Source organism: Lissotriton helveticus, chromosome 2_1, assembly GCF_964261635.1.
Source record: "Lissotriton helveticus chromosome 2_1, aLisHel1.1, whole genome shotgun sequence".
Classification (NCBI taxonomy): Eukaryota; Metazoa; Chordata; class Amphibia; order Caudata; family Salamandridae; genus Lissotriton; species Lissotriton helveticus.
The window spans coordinates 96,669,923-96,696,567 of record NC_136059.1 but is presented as its reverse complement, the minus strand read 5'-3'; the positions used below and the strand labels follow the sequence as shown (position 1 = coordinate 96,696,567).

Here is a 26,645-nt window from a genome sequence, read left to right as displayed (position 1 = left end):
TTTTACCTCACACGGCTTAACATTTACTTTTGTTTGCACACAGTCACTTACCCCGGAGACTCCAGAATGTGTTCGCGTCCTCCGACTGAGCACGTCGACGCTCTACCAGGGTGTCCGTGAGATGTTGTCTTCTATTCAGGACCGCTGGTTTATTCATGCAAAGTCCTTTTGCAATTTCAATGTTCTTTGCTTTGTGCTTGAATCCAAAGTTTCTTTTTGGAAACGGAAAATGGAAGCCGGGTTCTCCTCTGTACTCGTTTATTTCCTCTCAACTGTTCCCGTCGCAGAGGGAACTCAATATGTCGGTGCCCGCGTTCGAGCCCGGGAGCGTGTCTCTGTTTGATTGCAGATACAAGAAATCACGCGGCACACTTCTTGGCAGGGAAAATTTTTCGTTTATTTCACAGGTCTAGCGCAAAACTCCTACGCGTTTCGAACAAACGTTCTTGATCACGGCAGTGTTCTACATTAGTCCTTTCTTAATTTCCACATTTTATACTCTCTCCCTTTAACTTTCAGGGTAATGCATTATGGGCCATGTAGTTGTGTCAACATAACTTTATTGATTTTTATTATTTTAAATATTTTATTTCTGTTTATGAGCATGTTTCAGCTGGGAGTTATTGTGGGGATGCTTATCTAAAGCGATACTCTGTAACACGTATAATCCTTTAGTAGGAAATTTATTACGTGTTGATTCACGGAAAACCGCAAAGATATACCATAGATGCTATTGTTAAGCCTAATGGTTTTGTGAGTATTCACTGGATGGTGTAGCATTTGATTACTAGGGTTGAAGGGAGAGAGTATAAAATGTGGAAATTAAGAAATGACTAATGTAGAACACTGCCGTGATCAAGAACGTTTGTTCGAAACGCGTAGGAGTTTTGCGCTAGACCTGTGAAATAAACGAAAAATCTTCACTGCCAAGAAGTGTGCCGCGTGATTTCTTGTATCTGCAATATATATATATATATATATATATATATATATATATATATTTATATATATATATTTATTTATATAAATGATACGAATCTCCACAACATTTTCACAGAGCTTCCCCTTTTTGGTTCAGCTGCTGTGATGAAAGTTTCAGGGTGATCCTTCTCGCAGGGCTGAGACAAAAGGGGGGTCCTAAAACGCGTTTTCCCCATGTTAAGTCTATGGCGATTTTTTTTACAGACTGCAGCCCAAACTGCTGAACGGAATTACACCAAATTTTGCAGAAAGCTAGATGTTGGTCCCGAAAGCATGCTTTTTATGATTTGGTGTAAATCTGTTCAGTAGTTCTTGAGATATCTATCTTTAAAAAAATATAGATATCTGGGGACCCAAGTCCTTGCAGTGGACTCGCGAATCCTACAAAAATGTGATTGTCTGTCAACACTTCAACTTCATGGGGCAGAGTATGAATACCCTGACCCCCCCCGAAATGTTGGGGGGGAACCCTCAGGGGCATGGACTCTTGGATGGATCTGCAAATACGCTGCAATATTTTTTTTTAAGTGTTGACTCCTGTGCTTGCTTTGGAATAACCCTCGGGTGGGCTAGGTCCCAGGGGCATTGTGGAAATGTAGGAGGGGTACACAGGGCTGCCACCTCCCTGAGACACAAATACAATAATGAAGAGGGTCCGTTGCGGACTCCTAGCCCTGGGGACCACCACCTCCTCGGGGCTTACTTAACAAAGAAGGGGGGCCGCACAGCCCCCTTCATGGAAACCTACATGGCCCTGGGGATCGCCTACCCCCAGGGTCGGCTCCAGCAATATCCTGGGGTGCCCACCTCTGGAATATTGCCGTTTCCTATGGCACCTCTCCTGCCAAGCCATAGCTAACTCTCTTCTTTCAGCAAGCAAGAACAAAAATTCTCCCGCTTGCTGAAAGCACAGCATGTCTGTTTCCCTGCCCGCTGTGAAGCGAGCAGGTAAACTGTTATTGCTTTGAGATTGAGGGAGCTGCATGTTAGCAGCTCCCTGGGTCTCAAAGCAATGCTGGCTCCTGCAGGAGGCAGGTGGCCAGGAGGGATTGCAGAGGCCTTGAGTCTCCCCCCACAATACACAATGAAGAGGCCAGGCCCTGGGGGAAGGGGGGCCACATGACCCCCCCTTCCCATTTAAAAAAATAAATAAAGGCCTGGCTCCGGGGTTGGGGTCCCCGGGCCGATATCGGCACTGGAGGGAGGCCATGTGGCCCCCCTCCCCTTTGTCTTAAAAAATGTATAAAAAAGGGGCAAGCCCGGGGGGATGGAGTCCCCAGGGCCGAAAATGACGCGGGAGGGGGGGGCAGCTGCCCCCTCCCATTTTATTAAAAAAATATAAGAAAAAAGAACCTCTCAGCCCCCTCCCTTTCAAATATATATAAAAAAATAAAAGGTGGGCCCTTGGGTTGGCAGCCCCCCTCCATTTCTTTTCAATAAAACATGTAAAAGGGGGCAGGGCCCAGGGGATGGGGTGTCCGGGCCCCAAAATGGACCAGGGAAGGGGGGCATGCAGCAGAATTGCTGAGAGGTGGTCAGAGGCCATGCCCCCTTTCTCCACCACTCTGCAAACGAGCCACTCGGCACACTGCTGGTTGCGGGATGAAGTCCTCTTGCTTTCTGAGGGACTCAGGACTAAAGTGAAGTGGACTTCTTCCCCTGAGCAGCAGTGCACTGGGAGGCGCATTTGCAGAGTGGTGGAGAAATGGGACGTGGCCTTTCACAACCTCTCAGTAATCCAGCTGTGTGGGTCTTACTGGAGGTAACAGGAGTGTGTGTTTGGATTAGCAAGTCCCTTCCTAACCCTCTTTTTAAATTTCCCTATATCCCTCCCAGTTAGTAGTAGAGAGTCACAATTTCACCAGCACTCCTACTTTATCTCATATTTCTCACTATTGTTTACTAAACTGTATCCCTATGTGTGTGGAGCTCTCCACTCTCAAGGTTATATAAATGCTGCTGTGTCCTATTCACAATATACTCTTGCCTAACAAGTTGTGTGTTTCATTATTACTATTCATTTCAAAATAGAGTTGCAATTAATTTAATGCTTATTATTATGGATATTAATAACTGATAGTATGGTTTTCATTTTGTTTTTCCTCTCAGCTACATGCTATCCCTTGCTGTCAATACTGCACTTTATAAAGTCTATACATAAAACAGGAAAATAGTTGGATTATACACAGAACTAGTGGAATAATGTGATAAAGTTGACTGAATTATGTGGCAAAGAAAGCTAAATTATGCATATTTTGATACAACATGGTCCTCCTCTTTCACAGCGGCAAGAGTCTTGGTGTCACCATCTTCAGAGATTCGTGAAGAGGAAACGGCCACTGTGACCTGTGAAGTTCCTAGTGGAAATCCAGAAAAGATCACTTATGTTTGGTACAAGAATAACATCTGGCTGAAGGAAGGATCTGCAAGAGTGCTGGTGTTCCACAAGGCAATCAGCAGTGATACTGGCTGCTACGCCTGCAAAGTGCAGAACGAAAAAGGCAGTGATATTTCACCTCCCATCGCCATCACAGTGGTTTGTAAGTTTATAAACATACCTTTTTCGACTGAAAGTCATTAACACATGCTTATTGGGACAGAAACAGTCCCTGCATGGTGTACAGGTATGACCCCTGCCCCGAGTGCCCAACTATGAGTATCTGGTATCCTGGTTTTTGGATTGTGGCCCAGCCTTATGCTAATCTCACCTGTGCACAAAGACCTAGGTCTCGTCCTGTAGCTGGAGGGGCACACAAAGTGTACTCTTCATAGTGGCAGAGGACTACTGTTCTTGTCACGTGTTCCTGCGTGTGGTACGGTGGTGGCAGCATACTGTGTTTGTGTAATTCTTAGTGTGGTCAGACCTTTTACCCATGCCATGGAAGTTGAAGCCAACTGGACCACTTGTATAAACTCACACTGCTACAGACAAGCCTGGACCCTTGTGCTAAGCTAATGATAGAAAGGGTATATGTATGTCGTGTGTGTTCTACGTGTTCCACACATATGTGAGTGTCTGAGTGAACCAAAGTGGCACAGGCCTACAGCTTTCATTTTGGAAACTCCTGGGCTGTTCATGTGCAGAAGATGGAGGTGAGAGTTCTTTCCCACACAGTGAAAGTCTATTACTGACATTCCTGAGACTGGAAGGAGGAAACCTGGGCACTGAAGTGGGGAAAGAGGAGATGGGTTTCACATTAGAAATCGATTAGATACATTTGATTCCGAGGGCTGCTGATTAGAAATCCTGAAAAATGCCATTTGGTAGATGGTAGGGGAGAAGAGTGGGACTACAGTTCCTGTTTTCAGAGTGTGCTGTCTCTCTTACTGATCACTTTCATGTGAGGCTCTTCATTGTGAGGTGCAGAATGCTCACCCCTCTTTGTGCATCTGCTGTGGGTGCTCCAGCCTATAGATATCTTGGTTGTGGAGAGCATCACTTAAGATAAAGGCTGATTCTGAGATTCATTACCACCAATACATGGATCACTCTAAGCTCTACCTGAAGGTCACCTCCCTGAAGACATCATTTTAGCTGCTTCAACACTTGAAATCATGCAATCCTGGATTACGTTTCATCACCTCAAATTCAAGGCATATAACACTAAGCTGACCACAGGAATGAGACCGCATTGACTCGATCAACTTAGTTTGTTGTTCTCAATCCATTATTGATAATGTTAAATCTCTATTTTACACCCATTAGGCTGGCTTACGATTGATGGGAGGGCAATTTTCTGAAGTAAGTCATTCTTTGGATGTGCCTCTAATATGGTACATCATACCACCTTCAAATATGACCCTTAGGATCATTTTCATCTTTCAAAAGTGAACTTTTTGATTTTCAATATGGTCAATATGGCATATATGATGTCCTCAGCATGCCACAGCATAGAGATAGGCTAAAGGTTTAGATCAGGGTTCTCCAATGTTCGCCCTGGAGGGTCAGCTCAATACAGATTTTTAAGATACCTACATTTATCTAAATGTGGATATGCTAAAAATTTGGCATGGATCCAACCCTCCAGGACCGACATTAGGACTCCTAAATGCCTTCTGTGAATACTGAAAGTCTTAAAGTTAGGGTTTTCGCAGTTTAGGAGTAGTAAAGTTAGGACTCCTAACTTTAGGACTCCTAAACTAATAAAAATCCTAACTTTAAGACTTTTGGTATTCACAGAAGTCATTTAGGAGTACTAAAGTTAGGACTCCTAACTTCTGTGAATACCGAAATGAGTAAGTGCCTTCTGTGAATACCAAATTGGTAGTAAGTTTAGGGTTTTGTCTTAAGTTAGTTCTGTGAATCGGGCCCGTGGTGAGTGACATCACCGATGACATAACTGATAACATCATGCAGTGATAGTGAGTGTTTAAAAAAAAAAGTTTGAGTACCATAAGCTGCTACAAAAGTTAAATTAGTATACTTTGTGTATTAATGAGTTATACTACTTCTAACATATATTATGTAAGTGGCTGTGTGACTGTGTGTACCCGTATGTGAGTGGTTGTCTGAATAGCTGTATGTGTGTGGGAGTGGGTGTGTGAGTGGCTGTATGGTTGAGTGAGTGGCTGTATTAGTGAGTGAGTGGGTGTTTCAGTGGCTGAATGGGTGACTGAGTGGCTGTGACTGAGCTGAACTATAATGTCCCTGTAACCTTTACTTTTTTCAATGAATTTCTAACGTTTTTAAAATTCTATTCCCTAACTATAACATCCCTGCAACCTTTGTTTTTAAATGAATTTTGAAGTTTTTTGTAATTGTTTATTTCCTAACAGTAACCTGTAACCTTTGAGAGTGGGTGTGTGAATGGCTGTATAGGTCAGTGACTGGGTTTGTGAGTGATTTTGTGTGAGTGGGTGTGTAAGTGTGTGAATGGATCTATGAGTGGATATGTGAGTGTGTGGGTGTGTGAATGGGTCTGTGAATGAGTGTGTGAGTGTCTGTGTGGGTATGTGAGTGGGTGTGTGAATGCCTGCAAACATGTGTGAGTGGGTGTGTGTGTGTGCCTATGTGGATCTGTCAGTGGGTGTCTGAGTGTCTGTGTGGGTGTGTGAGGGGGTGTGCATTTGTGTGGGTCTGTGAGTGGGTGTGTAAGTGTCTGAGTGGCTCTGTAAGTGGGTATGTGAGTGGCTCATTGAGTGTTTGTGTGGGTCTGTGAGTGGGTGTGTGAGAGTGTCTGGGTGGGTATTTGAGTCTGTGTGTGTTTGTGTGGGTCTGTGAGTGGGTGTGTGAGAGTGTCTGTGTGGGTGTTTGAGTGGGTTGTCAGTGTGTGGGTCTTTGAGTGGGTGTTTGAGTGTCTGTGAGTGAGTGTGTGAGTGACTTAGTGGGTCTGTGAGTGGGTGTGTGGCTGGGTCTCTGATTGGGTGTGTCAATGCCTGCTTAGGTCTTTCATTGGGGCGAGTGCCTATGTGGATCTGTGACTGAGTTTGAGAGTGCCTGCATGGCTCTGTGAGTGGGTATGTGAATGCCTACATAGGTTTGTGAGTGGGTGTACCGTGTGTGACTGTTTTTTAAGTGCTCCAAGATTTGTCAATCTGTTGTGGATTTGCACGGGGCTTGGCTGAGAATCGCGGACGATCTGCGGATTAACAAAGTGGGGAAAAATAATATAACTCAATTTTGTACACAACATAGGTCCCTCCCATACTCCTCTAACACACCCATGGGGTTAGGGTACCTAAACACTTACTCCTTTAATCATTTTGCAGAAACATTTTAAGACCCCGGGACCATTACCCATTACTTAAAATGGCGGCCGCAACCTCTTGGTCAGGTTGTGGTCAGCCTATCACAACATTGCTGGTGTCACGTGACTTGGTACAAAAGGGGGTGGTGATAGACGGAGCATCCGAATCAATCAAACACTCACACCCAGTCAAAAGATCTGGGTTTAATCCATCACCGTTCTTTAGCCCACTCTGCCACCCCAGTTCAGATATGGCTATATGCAAATCAGTCTGACCCCATGCCTCATGGGAACAGTCCAGCCCCAACTGCCAAGCCATGCCTTCCCTGGACCGGAAACAAGCTTCCGAGGACCGGTTTCTGGCATTCCAGCCGTCTTCAGCCCGGCTTGCTTGAATCCAGTGGAAAAGTGAGCAAGGGACTCACGTCTGAGCATACCCTGCCACACCCATGGCGGTCAAAAGCGGTACAAAAGGGGGTGGTGATAGACGGAGCATCCGAATCAATCAAACACTCACACCCAGTCAAAATATCTGGGTTTAATCCATCACCGTTCTTTAGCCCACTCTGCCACCCCAGTTCAGACATGGCTATATGCAAATCAGTCTGACCCTGGTCCTCATGGGAGCAGTCCAGCCCGAACTGCCAAGCCATGCCTTCCCTGGACCGGAAACAAGCTTCCGAGGACCGGTTTCTGGCATTCCAGCCGTCTTCAGCCCGGCTTGCTTGAATCCAGTGGCAAAGTGAGCAAGGGACTCACGTCTGAGCATACCCTGCCACACCCATGGCGGCCAAAAGCGGTACAAAAGGGGGTGGTTATAGACGGAGCATCCGAATCAATCAAACACTCACACCCAGTCAAAAGATCTGGGTTTAATCCATCACCGTTCTTTAGCCCACTCTGCCACCCCAGTTCAGCCATGGCTATATGCAAATCAGTCTGACCCCGTGCCTCATGGGAACAGTCCAGACCGAACTGCCAAGCCATGCCTTCCCTGGACCGGAAACAAGCTTCCGAGGACCGGTTTCTGGCATTCCAGCCGTCTTCAGCCCGGCTTGCTTGAATCCAGTGGCAAAGTGAGCAAGGGATTCACGTCTGAGCATACCCTGTCACACCCATGGCGGCCAAAAGCGGTACAAAAGGGCGTGGTGATAGACGGAGCATCCGAATCAATCAAACACTCACACCCAGTCAAAAGATCTGGGTTTAATCCATCACCGTTCTTTAGCCCACTCTGCCACCCCAGTTCAGACATGGCTATATGCAAATCAGTCTGACCCTGTGCCTCATGGGAACAGTCCAGCCCGAAATGCCAAGCCATGCCTTCCCTGGACCGGAAACAAGCTTCCGAGGACCGGTTTCTGGCATTCCAGCGGTCTTCAGCCCGGCTTGCTTGAATCCAGTGGCAAAGTGAGCAAGGGACTCACGTCTGAGCATACCCTGCCACACCCACGGCGGCCAAAAGCGGTACAAAAGGGGGTGGTGATAGACGGAGAATCCGAATCAATCAAACACTCACACCCAGTCAAAAGATCTGGGTTTAATCCATCACTGTTCTTTAGCCCACTCTGCCACCCCAGTTCAGACATGGCTATATGCAAATCAGTCTGACCCCGTGCCTCATGGGAACAGTCTAGCCCGAACTGCCAAGCCATGCCTTCCCTGGACCGGAAACAAGCTTCCGAGGACCAGTTTCTGGCATTCCAGCCGTCTTCAGCCCGGCTTGCTTGAATCCAGTGGCAAAGTGAGCAAGGGATTCACGTCTGAGCATACCCTGCCACACCCATGGCGGCCAAAAGCGGTACAAAAGGGGGTGGTGATAGACGGAGCATCCGAATCAATCAAACACTCACACCCAGTCAAAAGATCTGGGTTTAATCCATCACCGTTCTTTAGCCCACTCTGCCACCCCAGTTCAGACATGGCTATATGCAAATCAGTCTGACCCCGTGCCTCATGGGAACAGTCCAGCCCGAACTGCCAAGCCATGCCTTCCCTGGACCGGAAACAAGCTTCCGAGGACCGGTTTCTGGCATTCCAGCCGTCTTCAGCCCGGCTTGCTTGAATCCAGTGGCAAAGTGAGCAAGGGACTCACGTCTGAGCATACCCTGCCACACCCATGGCGGCCAAAAGCGGTACAAAAGGGGGTGGTGATAGACGGAGCATCCAAATCAATCAAACACTCACACCCAGTCAAAAGATCTGGGTTTAATCCATCACCGTTCTTTAGCCCAAAAACGATGGATTTAGGCCCAGATCTCTGTACTGGGGTGAATGTATGACATTGTTCTGCATTCTGTCCATCAATTGTTGTTTTTGCATTTGTCACCCCGAGTGGGATGGGTATGCTCAGACGTGAGTCCCATGCTCTCCACACCACAGGAGTCAATCTATCCTTGCTGATGAAGGCTGATAGCCAGAAACCGGTCCTTGGATGCTTGATTCCGGTCCAAGAAAGACATGGCTTGGCAGTTCGGGCTGGACTGTTCCCATGAGGCACAGGGTCAAGGCTGATTTGCATATGGCTATGTCTGACCTGGGGTGGTGTGGAGTGCAAAAATACGATGGATTTAGGCCCAGATCTCTGTACTGGGGTGAATGTATGACATTGTTCTGCATTCTGTCCATCAATTGTTGTTTTTGCATTTGTCACCCGGAGTGGGATGGGTATGCTCAGATGTGAGTCCCATGCTCTCCACACCACTGTAGTCAATCTATCCAGGCTGATGAAGGCTGATAGCCAGAAACCGGTCTTTGGATGCTTGATTCCGGTCCAGGAAAGACATCGCTTGGCAGTTCGGGCTGGACTGTTCCCATGAGGCACAGGGTCAAGGCTGATTTGCATATGGCTATGTCTGACCTGGGGTGGTGTGGAGTGCAAAAAAACGATGGATTTAGGCCCAGATCTCTGTACTGGGGTGAATGTATGACATTGTTCTGCATTCTGTCCATCAATTGTTGTTTTTGCATTTGTCACCCCGAGTGGGATGGGTATGCTCAGACATGAGTCCCATGCTCTCCACACCACTGGAGTCAATCTATCCAGGCTGATGAAGGCTGATAGCCAGAAACCGGTCCTTGGATGCTTGATTCCGGTCCAGGAAAGACATGGCTTGGCAGTTCGGGCTGGACTGTTCCCATGAGGCACAGGGTCAAGGCTGATTTGCATATGGCTATGTCTGACCTGGGGTGGTGTGGAGTGCAAAAAAACGATGGATTTAGGCCCAGATCTCTGTACTGGGGTGAATGTATGACATTGTTCTGCATTCTGTCCATCAATTGTTGTTTTAGCATTTGTCACCCCGAGTGGGATGGGTATGCTCAGACGTGAGTCCCATGCTCTCCACACCACTGGAGTCAATCTATCCAGGCTGATGAAGGCTGATAGCCAGAAACCGGTCCTTGGATGCTTGATTCCGGTCCAGGAAAGACATGGCTTGGCAGTTCGGGCTGTACTGTTCCCATGAGGCACAGGGTCAAGGCTGATTTGCATATGGCTATGTCTGACCTGGGGTGGTGTGGAGTGCAAAAAAACGATGGATTTAGGCCCAGATCTCTGTACTGGGGTGAATGTATGACATTGTTCTGCATTCTGTCCATCATTTGTTGTTTTTGCAGGTGTCACGTGACTTGGCAGACCCACTGCTGAGGATCCCCGACCCTAGATATACAAATGTGTTTTTCTTTTAATAACTCCACAACTACTGAATGGATTTAGTTGGTTAAGTTACTAGAGGTAACTTTAACTATAGCTGCTGAATTTCCTTTAATTAATTAATGCTGCTTCCCAGCCACCAGATATGCACTTGACAATGTGTCAAAATGCTTTCTATAAGCAGCACTTGGACAGTTCAGCTGTAGCAAATACATAGCATTTTCCATTATAGCTATGAGGTCCCTAAGGCTTCCATTCCTATCAATGTTCGGGGCGGTCCTAGCTGCACACGTATGTTTGGGAGTATTCCTGTTTTCCTTGCCTGTAGTTTATAATGCAGGAACACTTCCACATATACACCTATCAACACTAAAAGTAAGTGTGTTTCAAGGCTGTGAATGTGAAGGGAACATCCACAATGTAACAGGTTTCTGGAGATGGGATCCTGAGAGGTATGAGGGAGTAGGAGACGGAGTGTCGTAGCTAAATGTTCAAATGCACATTTTTGGCACATTTCGAAAGTGTGATTCATGCCACAAATCGTTAACTTGATTTGTATTTCAACAAATTACCCTGAGGTAACCTTAAGGCAACATGTTTTAGTACCCAATAATTCAAAAATACGTAAATAGACCAGGTAAAAGGCAATAACAAATTACAATGAGTATATGGTTGTATTTGATGGAGTTACTACTTTGTTCCCAATTATTAGTTAATAATAAATATGGTCACTGAATGACAGGATGCAGAACAGCAAAGAGGACAACAAGACAATATATCTCATATCCTTCTATTTTGTTTGACCCTGCAGATCCTCCAAGGACGCCAGTTATGACCTCCTTCTTAGAGACAATTATTCACTGCACCGTCGATAGCGAACCCACTGCAGAACTAGCGCTGGAGAGGAATGGTGAACTCATCGCTACCACCAGCTCCCATGGAGCACCCAACCAGCGCATCACTGTCTCATCCTCACGCAACTCTTTGAAGTTGGAGATCAGGGGCGTGATCCAGGATGATGAAGGAACATACGTTTGCAGAGCTACAAATGTCTACGGCAACTCCACAACCTCTAGACACTTCAGCGTGGAAAGTAAGGACACATTTTGTTTATTACTTTTTTCAATTACACTGTGGTGTCTGGTTTGTAAAAAATAAAAAAATAACAAAGTAAGCCAGAAGAGATAATTTACTAGTTCTTCAGTGAGCACCTTCCATGCTGTTTTGAGGGTTTTAATCTACCACTGAGGCAAAATAAGTCTCAAAAAGATCCTAGAGTTTGCAAGGCCATTGTGCTTCTTAAAAGCCTTTATGCCCCCTCGATGAAACAGTTGCCCCTAAATATCTCCCTAAGAAAGATGGGACTAAAAATAGAACCAGGCACCCAAAAAGGTTTTCTGTATTGATGGATTGCAATCGATCATGAAGAATTTCTATTTAGTATGAGGGTGATTCCTTTTTGGAGTTGAACAAACAGAAAATTAAAACAATTACTCATTAGCAAACAACATATCTGGATATCTTGTAATAGTAACTCAGCAGCAGAGTCTGTAACTAATGAAGGCGGAGCTAGAAGGAGGAGTCAGAGCTTAGAACTGGAGCCAGAAGTCAATAGAATCTGAAGTCACAAAATAATAGCCAATGCTTAATCCTCAAACCTTCTTCCCTACACTGACTCTACATCGTTGCATTGTCTAGTAGTAGCTTCCTTGACAATTTATGTCATCAGTTTTCCTAATCTTCAAGGGGAGATACACCCTCATGGAGATTCATGAATAAGAGGCTATCACATATTATGAGGATTTGGAGGATATAGCATATTAATAGGATAATGAGATTTCCCATATTATGAGGATTATGAGGATATAGCATATTATGAGGATTAGAAGTATATCACATATTATGAGGATTGGAAGGATATCGCATATTATGAGTATTAGGAGGATATTGCATATTATGAGTATTAGGAGGATATCTCATATTATGTGGATTAGGAAGATATCACAAACACATTTTGTCCTGTAAAATTATGAGACTTGTTGGAAAACTGTTCATTTGCAAGGTTTTTGCCTATTGTTTCTCATATAAGTAGATTCTATACTTGTCTAATTATTGCCACATAATAAATCAATTTTTATAATCTTCTAAACAGTATATTTTTTATTGCAGGAGTGCTAAACGAGTCTGATTCTCCTAGATATCAATTACAAGTAGCCGGGGGTAGGACACTGCTACCTGAGATCTGCTTTTTGGTTCCCTGTGCACTGTGCTTTATATGTATGATATTAAGGGTCAGCGACCACATTGTGGAAAGTGCTCCAGGGGCTAAACAGGTGTGGGTGCCTGCTTTCTGGGCCTCGGGGGATTTTGGTACTACGTGGTTTGCCAGTAACACACATCACACTGGCAACCTCAAAAGACCATTCGTCTATTTATATGTGGGAATGGCTCTAAGCAAATGAGGGAATCATTTACCTGTTTACCGATGCCATATTATAGAACCAGAGGTGTTCAAACTTCTTTATAGTCCCACCTGACAATATCACTAACATTTTTTGGAGTTGAAATTTAGCATCTTTGACGACCATTTTAACCTCGAGGTGTTATCTGGCAACTCATTTTCGCAATAGCGAAACAACTTTAACAGTAAATCTAAGATTTGTGAGTTGTAAATTTGGCTCAAAACCACAGAACTCATGTAACACCCTCTGATGGGAAACTTGAATGAAACCCGCACAAGGTCAGTGCATGCACACCCACCTTTCAGGACCTATCTAGTACCGTGCAGCCCAATCCAGCGAACAAGCAGAATGTTGGCAGACCTAGCAACCTCATCATTCTCTGGGCAATGCCTTTGCTCTGAAGATACAAATCAATCAAATGGAATTCCCACCACCATATATTTTTGTTTCAAAAGCAGTATGGATACCAAGGACCCTGGTGAAGGCAATGAAAATGGCCTTCTTGACTAGAGCTGGGATTGGGATACGCAGCAACTATCAGGGTTTAATAGGCCAGATCTACATTAAGGCAGTCGGAGGGAGCTACTTGACAGCATTATCACAAATGAACAGGAGAGGTGCAAAACTGCAACAAATGGCCTAAAAGCCCCTTGTTATTATGGGAAATACTATGGCAAATGGTAAAATGTCATTCTTTTTTTTAAAAGGCCTGCATCTCAGCAGATGTGCAGCATCCAAACTACTGTTGGCTAAAACACTGGGACTCACAGAGATAAGACTTACTGAGACCTCTTGAAAACAAAGTATAGGGACACTTAGTCATCAGCATTTGCACAGCGCTGTTATGCCCTGTGCAAAACCATATCTTTATTTGTTCGCAGCTTAGTTCCATTTAATGGATCCTTTTTGTGTAACTATCAGGGTGTTCTTCTCCTTTCTAGAAAGAAAGCGCCACCTGGACCTTGAGTGACAGAGGTGACTCCAGAATTAAACCTTTTGATAAAACCCATAATTTGTATAACTGGAGGGACTAAGTGGCCGCAATCAATTCAATTCAATTCAAAATGTATTGTTTGATTACTAAAAACCATAACAAAATGTTAAAAAACCATGGAGTTCATGTAGACAAAGAACAGTACAATAGTCTTACTTTAAAATGGGTTATGGTTAAGAGTGTCCAAGTATTGAGCTTATTGCAAGTAGAGTTCAAGGCCTTGGGTGACAGAACAGTCAACGCGTCACTTTATAAATCTTAAAGAGGGCAACTAAACATAAAAAGGTATGGTCAATTAATTGTCAGCTGAAAATAATGTACAAGTGGACCACGCTGGATGATCCAGTGTTCGTTAAGTGATTTTAAAGAAACAAAGTGGCGCAACCAGCCAGCGGAGGATTTGCTGACCTGTCTTTCCACAGCAATTTAGCTGCTCTGCTAAATTTGGTGAACCGGATGTTCAACTTTGTATTTTCTGAGTTTATTGCAGTTATTATGGCCTGACGACATGTGCGAGGTCTAAGTTTATTCCACTCAGCCCACAATAAAATCCTTCTGTCATTGAGCAAAGCGGGGCATGTGCAGGCTATATGCTCCATGCTTTCAGAGTGGTAGCCACATTCCCTGCATTCCGTACTGACATAGGGGTGCCGCCATTCTGGCAGATGCTTTAAAAAAGGCCATTCGCTCAACATCTGGGCCATAAACTTTAGGTTTCAAAAAAGTGCAAACATGCTTGATAAATAAGATGACTCAACCCCCGGTTTAAAGTCAGAAATAATGGCCGAGGCATGTTTCCTTCTACATAGTTTTGCCCTGTAGGAATGATAAGACCAAAGCCTGACACTTCACTTGATTACAATCTTTAATGCCTGTTGAGATGGGTTTGTTCGCCAATATTCTGTGACTTCAAGTAACTGTAGGGAGTGAGCCAGAGGGCGCAGATGTTTTCGACCAGATTTGCTGGTCGATATTTCGTTCCAAAGTTTGGCCTCCAGACTACCTTCCCTGAAGTTGCGCAGTCTGTTGCAGAGCTTGATAAATGCGCCTTCCACGACACCATAATGATCTAATAGGCCGAGTTCTAGCCTAACTTGTGCTGGGGATGAGGAACTTGGCAGACGCCATGCTCGTTTAAAGATTCTAGTGGTTAATTTATTTAACAAGATGCTTATTGCGCCCATCATAATCTCATGCCCATATGATAGGGAGTTGGGGATCTTAGCCTTCATCACCTTGAACAGTGGAGTTAGACTTGGACCGAGTAGCTGTTTTGAAAGTTTTGCTGAGGCAAACTCAAGCGACAGTGCTTTAGCCTTAACAGCATCTTTTTGCTTTGTGAAGGAGACTCTGGTGTCCAGGAAATTCCCAAGTATTTATAGTGGGTCACTATGTTGTTGCTTTTACTGTTGAAAAACCAACAAACTTTCTGCTGCTTCCGTTTGCCAAAATGAATTATTTTTGTTTTTGACAGATTCTGTTCAAAGGAGTTGTTTATTGTATAGGGGAGAAGTTCATTGAGTAGCCTCTGCAGGCCTACCTTTGTGTGGCTAAGTAACACGAGGTCATCTGCGTATAAAAGGTTGCTGATACGGGTTCCATCTAGTTGTGGTGGATGGGAAGTAACCTTGTCAAGTATGGGAGATAGGTCCGAGATGAACAGGTTAAAAAGGAGAGGAGCCAACACGCAGCCTTGTTTAACACCGCTTGCTGTTTGAATCTTTTTTGAGACATGAGAGCCTTCTCCCAACTTTATTCTAATCCTGGTTCGTGAGTGGAGTTGGATTATGGCTTTTAAGAGAGCGGGGGCTATACCCCAGCTCTCTAATTTTTGCCATAGTTGGCCCCGCGGCACCTGGTCAAAAGCCGCCTTGACGTCGACGAAGCAGCAGTAAAGTTGGATATGTTGGACTGCTGCTTTCTCCATCAAAACGGTTAGTGCCAGTAGATTGCTAGTAGTGCCTGAATTGGCCACAAAGCCAGTCTGGTTGAAGGGGAGGCGCTGTGTTGTTTCTGCCTAGGCTGACAGCTCCTCCTTTAGAATGCTGGCGTAGTATATAGATCCGATGTTGAGGAGTGCTATCATTCTGTAGTTTTTCAGGTCATTTCTTTTACCACTTTTATAGATGGGAAGGATAATGGCACCTTTCCAGGAATCCGGGATGTTGTAGTTGAGCCTGCAATATAAAAACAGGGGTGCCAGGTGGCCTGACCACGAGGTTACTTCTGACTTGAAGAAGGCCTGGGGAAGTCCGTTGGGACCAGGCGCTCCATCCGACCTACCTTTCCTGATTATCCAAGCGATGGTATTTCTGAACACTACTGGTGTTGTCAGCATCTCCATTGTTGGGTCATTTGGCACCTCCTTTCTCTCAATTATTGATTTATCCAAAACGTCTTTGACTAAGATGATGGGCCCGGTGTTAACTATGCAACAGGCTTCAGTGGGTGCTGACTCGGATTTAGATGATGGATGGGGGCCAGGATGGTCAATCCTGCTTAGATGTTCGCTAAAGTGCTTAGATTAAAACTGGGTCCATTCTTCCACACTTATATTTGCACTGCCATGTCCTCTGCCTCCTAATGTGCCTCTATTCAGGAGGGACAAGAATAACTTTGTGTTGGACTTCTTGCTAGCATGAACTAACTCCAGCCAGAACTGGTCGGACGCTGTTTGTTTGTCCCTGTGTATAGATGACTTGAAAACTTTTGAGCTTGCTGATAATTGTTGAATAAGATTGCATTTCCTTAGCCTTTCCTAGCCCGGCGTAAGGCCGAGTTTCTTTGGAATTTTAGCTTTTTTGTTGCAGGTGAAAAGTTGTGGTGTATCTTGCCAGGTACAAGTTTTGGACGGAAATTCGTTAATTAATCTGTATACCAGAGCTTCCCAGCCATCGGTGATGGGTACATCTTTTTCACTCAGTTAGCTTAGAAAAGCACTATATTTCTCCATAACGGAGGAGACGGCACTGGACGTCCATTTCATTCTCCTTAAGTTCTCGGATTGGCAGCCTGATAGCGAGTGTGCGATTGCCTGATGGTGGGGAATGTTGGATGATAAAGTTATTCTTTGGGGTCGGTGGTCGCTCTCCCCTTGTGCTGCGATGTAATGGCACTGGATTAAGGGGAGCATTTCACTGTTTCCTAATGTAAAGTCCCGGAATGAGTGGGTTTGGCCGTCGGTTCTGGTCCAGGCAGGAGGAGTGTCCGTGGGTGAGCAACTGTTCAATACAATGTAGCCTATTCTGCTGAATTGGAGGACAGCGTATTCGCCCAATTTAGAAGGTCTGAGTACTAAAGGTAATGTTTGTGTGGCAAGATGTGGGGGACCGCTGGAAAAATGATACCAAGGTCCTCAACTGGGTTGTGGAAAAGGTTTGTGTTCAAATCTCCAGACAGTAAACAGGGTGTACTGCCGTATTCGCTTAAGATGTTACATAGAATTTCAGTCAGACAATCCAATATGAATTTTTTCTCAGTGGTGCACGGAGGGATGTAAACATTGAGCAGAAGTTACTGGCTATCTGAAATAGGACTTTCAACCACAATGCCATCAACCCAGTCAACTTCAAATTTTAGCTGTTTGATGCGTGCAGACAGTTTAGTGAATACATAGATCGAAAGCCCGCCACTGATACTGCCGTACTTGCGCTGTCTTGTGGCGGGCGACGTGAATTCTAGGTACCTTTCGATTGGGATGCTGGTTGTTAACCACGTTTCCTTGAGAAGAATAATGTTATTGGTCGGCTTTTGATTGAACCAGCTCCCTTATGGCAGTGGATGCTAATGTAATTAGAGTCTATTTTCCTGCTTGGATGCCATTACTAGGTTTGATTTTTATGACAATTATGTCTTTTGATTCCAGAGTACATGAATCCGGATTCGATTTGAAGAGCCTGATTATGTTCCCGCAGTTTAAGATGTCATGCGGGCCTTGGGAGACGTACTCAGGCGTTAACAGCAATTTGGTTGCATTGCTGTCAGTGGCTAGTTTGTGGACTTCAGCAGTTAAGGACTCAGTTGACTTAAACTTTACATCTGATGTTCGTTGAGGGATGGATGGGACGGGCAAGAGGGGTGCTTGCTCGCTAACTTGATTAGTTGATGCTGAAAGGAGAACTGTTTTGCGCATGAGCGCCAGAGGTAGTTGGCTGGGTGAGATTGTAGAGTGCTGTGTATCCAAGCCTTTGCTGAGGTTAACTGCACGATGTAAGCTTAGACTGTTGATTCTCACTTGAGGTAAGGAAGTAACTCTAGTGGTGTAGGAAGGCTTTTGTAGAGGCGTAGTCGTGGCTAACTTGTTGACAATTGTCGGCTCCTGATAGGCTTGCAGTTGACTGTTTCCAATGTTTCCCTGGGTAACTAGATGCGGAGAGTGCCTTGAAGCTTGAAGCGACTATTTTTCTAATGAACTTTTCACTTTTCAGGGTGCTTTTTGGGGTGTTAGAGACTGAGCTGCTTGCAAAAAGCTGGTAGTGACGCAGAGCGCAATGCGTTGGCCCTGTGCTGTCACAGGTTTATTAGTTGTGAAATAACTGCAGATTGTTTTTTTGGGCTCGTCTGCATGCCTATTACGGAATTTCTGGAGTCTTTTTGTTTCCCGTTTCGATAACCGATGGGTAAAATGCTGAGGAGGTGGGGCATCAGTGGTTAAGTCAGTAGTTGCGTTGGAGTCAGCTGTCGCCTTAGTTGATGGTGGAAAAAGGGATGGTAATTTATTGGTCTTATGGTCAAGCTCCGAGGCCTCTCCCAGCGAGGGAGCCAGGGGCAAAGGGTCGGAGTGCCTGGATGCTGGAATCTTCTGGATTCCTGTTAGTACTGACGAAAGGAATTGGAGCAATGAGGATAGAGCCAATGATGGGAGAGCGACAGCATACTGATTGAACTAGTTGCACTTGAGATTGGGCTTTTGTTATCAGTGAATTAAGCACCTCCAATTTTCTATCAATCCCGGCGGTATACACAGCAAGGGTGTTTAAGAGGTCCACCTGCTAGTCCATTTTGTCTGAGTGGTAGGTCAGTGCTGACACCGTAGATTGGAGGGTTTGAAGAAGTTGTGACCAGAGCTCGTTTAAATCAGGTGATGGAGGGCTAACAGTAGACCTTTTGAATTAATTAGTGAAAAAAGACAGGTAGAGCAGGGTATTGGGCATGATGTTGTGGCCCACCTAAGTTGATCTTTTGTTGGCAACGGTTGACAGTTGAGTATTAAGAGATTGGGGATGACGTTGTGAGGTTGCTTGGATGAGCGTTTGCCTGGGTCCAACTTGTGGGGTGAGGACTTTGGTGGTCGCTATTGGATGGTCCTTAAGAGTTAGGGACTTAGTTGCTAACGGAGAAAACTGGCTAGGAATCGGGGCAGGCTGAGGGGTTGGCGGGGTCACCTCGCTTCCAATGAAAGTTGCGAGGGAGGCCAGCACAACGGGAGAGTTAGCGTCTTGCAAGTCGTGGGAGAACTGGTCTAGAGCCTGAGGCAGCCAAGGGGCCTCAGAAGCTTCTTTAAATTGGGTGTTGGCTCTTGTTGGGAAGCCTTGTAACGGTGAGCTGAGGCCTGTCTCGCCAGCGGGCACATGGATCATGGGCTGAACTAATGTTTGGGGTGGCGCTGGGACTGAGGCTGAGGTAGTTGAAGCAGAGGTCGGGTCGAAGGGATATCGAGTGAGTTTGATCTGGACTTTGAAGTGGGTGCAGAGTTTCTAAAATAGTCCCTCAATGACACTTTTTTCAATGAGGAAGCTGCAATTGTTGAAGGTCTCGATGTTGGATCTTTGAGGATTGAGCTATCCTGGAGCGTACCTGCACCCCAAGTTGTTGGTTGGGCCAGGGTGCCATGAGGGAACTGAACTTGAGATGAAGACTGCTGGGGTTGAAGCTCAGGGGCCGAGTCAGAGACTGTGCCCGGTTGGGGTTTCGCTGATTTTGCTAGTTTTGCAGTTGGGGATAGGGCCATTGCTGCAGCGTCAGAAGCCCTCATCTTGAGGCTTTTTTTTGAGGAGTTAGGTGGGCCTTTCCTGGTTCTCCCTGATCTCATCGCTGGAAGACATTATTGGTAGGAGATGGGGAATAGCCCGGGAGCTGCAGACCCCCTCACAGAACCCCCTTCCGGCCAGACAGCTCAGGAAAGCTCACCCAGGGTTTGTAGCGCCGCAGTGCAAGGCAGGGCAGTGCAGGGTTGAGAAGGTGGCTTCGCTCGCCCCCCTCGAACAGCTCCTTGAACTCCTTGGTCTTAACAGCAGTGGCAGCAGTGACGGTAGCTGTGGTGCCTGGGGTGGGGCTGAGATGAACTACAGCCGCAGCTGGTGATGGATGGCTGATGATGGTGGCGGGAGAGGGTGAGCGAGAGCAGGGGAAAAGCAGGTGAAAGGCAAGCGGGGCACACAAGGCAGGATCGCAGGCTGCACTCGATCTAAGCAGACGGCCTCCGCAATCTGCCAAGGGCACACACTCGCAGCTGCCGACTACTGGCGGCGGCGCTTGCCGCGGGAGCTCCGGTCTCAGGCTCTGGCATATCTCTGGCAAATCCCCCAAATTCCTCTAGGCGCCCCCCCCCCGCTACTTGCTCTCTGCTGCCCCGCCGCTCTGCTCCGCTGACCGCATTCCGAAAGGGTCAGTCAGGCTTAACTTAAAGGCAATGAGTAAAGTATTTGTGCATCACTTTAAACATTAATAAGTGAAAACACCACACAACAAGAAGCTCACATCAAGTCAGAAAAATAGAACGTATAATAATAAATAAAACAAGATCAAAATGACAAACATCCAATTAGTAGAACTGGAGATATTAAATGTTAAAGATTTTAGGGAAAAAAGCGCCAAAAAACAGAAAGCGCCAACTGTGGATATCTGGTTGCGCTGGACAGTGACAAGTCAGCCAGAAATGAAGCACGGGCCGGCTACAGGGACCCAGTTAGGCCTGTGAGCAAAGTACTCTAAATCATGGCTTGCGGAGTTTGAGAGAATCCACGTCGCTCAGTCAAAGCGATGCATCGGTTCCAGGATGCGGCGAGGCTGAGATTTGAGGTCCTGCATCGTCATCAAGAATCCCTTCGATGCTGCTTGTGATGTGAAGTCAGACATTGAGGAATACGGCGCACACTCTGAGCGATGGGTCGGTTCTGATGAGTTGCGACGCTGCAATGTGGAGTCCGGCATTGTCGTTGAGACTGCCGTCGATGAGAGATACAGGGGCCTGCTCCACGGATGCGTTGCGATGTCAGGCGATGCGTCAGGTCTGTAGGGCTGCGAAGCAATGCAGGTTTTTGCAGTGAGTCCAATCCACACTGCAGCGGCGATGGTCGGTTTTGCTCAGGTTTGTGCCTGGCAAATTAAATATGCCAATTGAGTTAATGTGAGTAAAAACACAGTAACCCCTGATGAAGGTTTTTTTCCCCGAAATGCATTGGGTTTTCGACATGATTATATAAACACAAAGAGTTCATCACAACCAAATCTTGATTTTACAAATAAAAGTGGAGTAACATGTTTTTTTTAATCATGAAAAATACCTTGTTGAATTCTTAATAAAACAATTGTAGCACTGATCGATGTCTATTTGGCTACGTTTAATGTCAAATCATTGTTAAAAGATGTGTACAGTAGCCTATAAGCTATATTGTTGTGCACTTTGGGTCTTGTTCTCCATAAGGTAACCAGCTATTCTTGCCAGGTCGAAATGGCAATCTAAAAGAGCACCCACGCAGTCTCAATGGCAGACATGAGACATGTTTAAAGGGCTACTTAAGTGGGCGCCACAATCAGTGCTGAAGGCCCACTAGTAGCATTTACTTTACAGGCCCTGAGCACAGGGGATGTATGACATTAAAACGCATGCTTTTACCACGCATGCCTTTACAACGCGGTTTTTACAACGCATGCCTTTACAACGCATAGCGCTTTGGGGTGCTGGATAGTGTATAGTTTAATTTACTATTCCAACTCCGTGGACACTAGGGAAGGTGTTGGATAGTAAATTAAATCTATTCCCTATCTTAGAGCGCCCCCCAGCGCAATGCGTTGTAATGGTTTGCGTTGTAAAAGTTGCGTCGTAAAGGCACTGCGTGGTAAAAGTTGCGTTGTAAAGGATGTTTCCCGAGAACAGGTAATGACACTTTACTAGGGACTTACAGAAAAATGAAATATGCCAATTGGGTATAAGCCAATCCAACATGTTTTTTAAGGAGAGAGCACAAGCATGTTAGCACTAGTTAGCAGAGGTAAAGTGCACAGAGTCCTAAGCAGGCAAAAACAAATTAAGCAAAAACAGGAAGTCTGAAGTCAAAAAGTTAGGGGAAAACCACACCAAGGGTGCCAGGTCGAACAGGATGCAAGAAACGATACATAATGAAAATCAACTTCTCATAAGGAGCGTGGTGCACAAGGTATGGGTATTCAAACCATAGTGGTGAGAATGAATGAAAAGGCCTATTAATGTAAAGGGACTGCTAACATGTGAAGGAGTGAAACAGAAATATATACATTTTATTAATCTAATAGGAAATTAGGATTATAGTTATGTGCGAAAGGGTTAGTGTTAGCATCCATTAATGTTTACGGTGATAGAAAAGTGCTCAAGACTGTGGCCACTATGAGTCCCCTTAGCATGACAATGTAGGTGGTTAGGATTGGACGAATAGAGCCGGTAAAGGATATGTTCAAAACGTCCATCTTGGAATTACATCTTTCTTCCGGAGCAATGATCACTCGGTAGGTGGTTGTGTTGTGCACTGTAGCCAATGGAATTGTAGCATGGATACTCATGAGGAAGAAGCTTGAAGCGGATTACAATGTTACAGGGAGGACCGGGTGCTGCTGGAAAGTGGTGCTGAATTTGTGATCACTAGACTAATGTCATGGTAGCTTCTAGATATTACAATGGTGAGTGCCAAAGAGGCTGGAAGTGGCGGGCAATGGATGTGCACCAAAGCCACACTGTCTCTAGCTTGGAACCTGGCGAGAACTGACTAAGCCTCCTCCCATGATGCAACATGGAGGGCAGAGATGTCATTCCTACCCACCAATATCACCAAGTGACAAAGTCCCAAAATGGAGATAACTGAGCACCAACAATGGTTGGTGAAAACTGCTGCAATATATTCCACCCTCTCAGTTAAAGCTGGTGGCACACAACTCAGGTGACTGTTGTTTCTGATCGGGCTGGCTCTGGGGTCCTATGTAGTGGATTGCTTGCCATGGTTCCACCAAGGGAGTAGACAGAAAATTTAAATATCCCCCCACTTGAAACATAGGTCTAATCAGGCTGAGCGTGTGGAGCGAGCAAATGCAACCCTCTTTAGAAGAGTTCTTTTAACTCTCCTTCCATCTATCCATTATTTTACCCTTTCATCTATTCACCCATCCTTCTGTCCATCCTTTCACCTTTCCATCTTGCCACCCATTGCCCCATCTATCCATTCATCTATCTTTTCACCTATCAATGTGTTCATGTAACATCTGTCTTTTAACGATCCATCCATTCATTCTTCTTGATCTGCCTATTCTTCCATCCTTCCAACTAGTCACACCTTCACTGGTTAATTCTTTCACTCTTCTCTTCCATCCAACCTTTCATTCTTCCTTTCATTCTTCCATCAATCCTTTCACATTTCCATCGGTCATTCTTTCACCCTTTCATCCTTCCTTTCACCTTTTTCCCATCTTTCCTTTCATGTTTCCTTCCTTACTGTCAACTTTCATTTCTTCCCTGGTTGTTTTTTTCCTTTCTAGCTACTCCATTTTTAGGGTTTAATGCAGGGGAGGGGTGTTTCTTAGAAGGATTGGGGGCTGGATGTCGAGGGGGTGGTTCTGCAGGGGAAAAGGTGAGAGATATTTAAAAACAAAAAAAACAATCTGAGGGTTGGAGGTGGGAGGGCACAAGGGACCAGTTATGGGGTTTGGGGCAGGAGTCTGAGATAACTTTAGCATGAAAATGCCCTTTCCATGCATGGTTTTACATTGAAATTCTTTGTAACGATGTGTGGTAAAGGCATATTCGTGGTAAAGGTTATGCATGGTAATGGCATTCGCGTTGTAACGCATGCGTGGAAAAAGGCATGCGTTGCACAGAATGCATTGTTACGTCATACAACCAGGAATTCCTCTGTGGTGATACGTAGTTTTGGGTTCAGAAGCCCCTCATCCTTCACCTCATGCAGGTATCTGTTTTGTGTTTGAGTATTACTCCTCCAACAGACTTACACCTATGCATAGTGCACAGGGCAGTAGGTCCACTTGAGTAAGTTTAGCAAAAGCCTGTTCACTAGCCTGTTCAATTTTATATATTTCCAAGTGGCAAAATACCTTCTCTTTGACCACCATGAAACAAATGTATGACAATATTCTGCAAGCTGGAATCACACTGTGCCTTCAGCACCGCCATTAGGACAAACGCATCTTTAGTACGCAATACTTCAACACCCAAGTCATTACAGGGGAGAAGCGTGGCTCAATGGTTAGAGCGGCAGACCCTGATGCAGAGGTCTGGCCCGGGACCAGGGTTCAATTCTTGCCTCTGCGGCTCTTGGACTCAATTTTCCCCGGACCTGATAATTCTCGCCTCGGTGCCTAGTCTAATCATGGGTCCCACTCTGTGACTCTGGGCAATAGCTTGCTTAATCTCCACAAAGACCTCAGCAGCGCTTGTATGCCTGGCTTCACCTTGGGGGTGCCCAGTAGTGGACATTTCACAGGAAAGCCAGGATGGGTTCCACAGCGGTCTGAATACAGCGCTACGAGGCCTCCGGGTAGAAGTGCGCTATATAAATACAATACATTTACATTCACATTTACAACGACTTGCCTTAGGGAAGTGCTAGATTTTGGAATAGGTTAATTTACTTTTCCAACTCCAGTCTGTGCAACAGTAGGGAAGGTGTTGGGCTTTAAATCCAACACCATTCCACCAATGCTCCCCCAAAGCAAGTCGTTATAACAACGTGCGTGCTGAACAAATGCGTACTAAAAACGTGTTTGTTCTATTGTCGGCATTGTGAAGGCACAGCGGGATTCCGGCTTTGTTGTAATGGACGTTTCCCCATGAAACACAGGGTAGTTTGTTGAGGTTTTTCATGTCCTTTCCTCATGTACTCTATCCATATCTTGGAGTAAATGTATGTGTGCATCTAAAGCAGAAAAAACCTTAGATGGTATTGAACACCCACATATTTAAAAACTGGATTTTGCCGTTACTCCTAAACCTAGTAATGCAAAACATTTGGCATACTGACATATTTTGCGAGGTACTACATTCCATTTATGTATGGAATTGTCTGAGGATCCTGATTCTGTACACAAGGATCCTGTAATTAGATCTTGATCATACAGAATGGTTCAATGTTCATTGCATTTGCCAGAATGATGATCATAGATCGGAGGACCTATAAGACAATTAATACCTATAGAATACTGGAAAATAGCGTATTATTAAAGAGGTATATTCTGCTTATCATATTGCATCCCAATCCCTTTAAATGAAATCCTTCTTCCACAGCTACAAAGGTACTTATTTCACCATCCGCTGAAGTGCGTGAAGGAGATATGGTAACCATGACCTGCATGGCCACCACGAATGAGCATGTGGGATCCCGATACATCTGGTTCAAGAACACAAAATGGCTGAAAGAAAGCTCAGAGAGATCTTTCATCTTCGAAGCCATAGCAAGTGGAGACGCCGGGTCCTATAACTGCAAATCAGAGAACAAAGATGAAAGTGCCACATCACCACCAAGAACGTTGACCGTGCTGTGTAAGTGGTTTTGCAGTTTGGTTTCTTCTGATTGTAGTTCTTGCTTTGCTTCATAAAAGTGGAATGGGTGTAATTCTTTATACCAAATGCCTTAGTAAAGGTTACTTTTATGCTTGTATAGACTGTGTAAAGAAGGAACTCAAATACATTACAATAACCAATATAATTGAGAGGCATTTAGATTTTAATACAATTATCAGAAATTGTTTCAGTCATCATGACTGATGAATATAACTGATAATGGAAACATCAAGGAGTTTTTAGGCTGAAAAATCTCTCTTGGAAATAATTTGAAGATAATTGATTGATGATGCTTCGAGAAAACCAAATATTATGCTATGAAAGTACTTGGAACTGGAATAACATTTTGGAATTGCATCAATATGGGGTGAACTTGCCTTAAGATAGTATATTTATTTCATAATTTTCCTTCAAATTGTAATGATTTTTAAACAAAATGACCACTCGTGTTTTTTGGGTACCAGTGCCAAGTGTTTTTTGATACACCCCATAAATATGTAGAATTTGTAAGTTAGATCATTCAGCAAGATCTGGGTGACTGGTAAAATTTGAAAGAGGGAACCAGTTCAATTTTCTCTAGAAAATGTTGGTTTGTCCATTGGCAAATAGGATATAGAATATTTTGTTTGTGACTCTTCAGAGAAATCCGCACCTGTAAATCCCACTAAAGAGTTGGAAACGGGTGTTCCCTGGCGTGGTTTCCCTTATGAGTTTGGCAACATACACAACCATGGACATGAATGGGCATTCCCGAGCTCCTTTCTGACCCTCTCCCACTCTGGAAATGGTTGAAGATTTACTCCTGTTTCAAATGGAAAGTGTCACCCCTAGATTTGCTGAGGGAGTAGGAGAAGAGCTTTCTGTACAGAGAAAAATGTTTTCTCTAGGGAGAAAATAAACCGTTCATTTGCACAGTGGGCTCCCCTCCCATGGTGCTGATTCTTCTGCTATATGTGGAGAATCTTTCTTCTTTTGGCAGGCATTCAGCTAGTGCCAAGATGCCCTTTGGGTATTCAATATTTTTTGTAAAAATAATAACAACATAACAACAACAATATGAGGAACTCCTCACAGCAGGCATTGGAGTCACAAGAACCACAGAAAG

General features: G+C 45.0%; 1 protein-coding gene across 2 annotated transcripts in view; it reads left to right on the top strand.

Annotated features, from left to right (window-relative positions):
* LOC144817753 (sialoadhesin-like) overlaps positions 1-26,645 on the top strand; it is a 358,435-nt gene that overhangs the window by 205,898 nt on the left and 125,892 nt on the right. For both annotated transcript variants that reach the window (XM_078674539.1, XM_078674540.1), the window contains 3 exons: positions 3,267-3,521; positions 11,135-11,416; positions 25,265-25,519. In XM_078674539.1, coding sequence (XP_078530665.1) covers positions 3,267-3,521; positions 11,135-11,416; positions 25,265-25,519 — 792 coding nt within the window. The remainder of the gene's footprint in view (positions 1-3,266; positions 3,522-11,134; positions 11,417-25,264; positions 25,520-26,645) is intronic.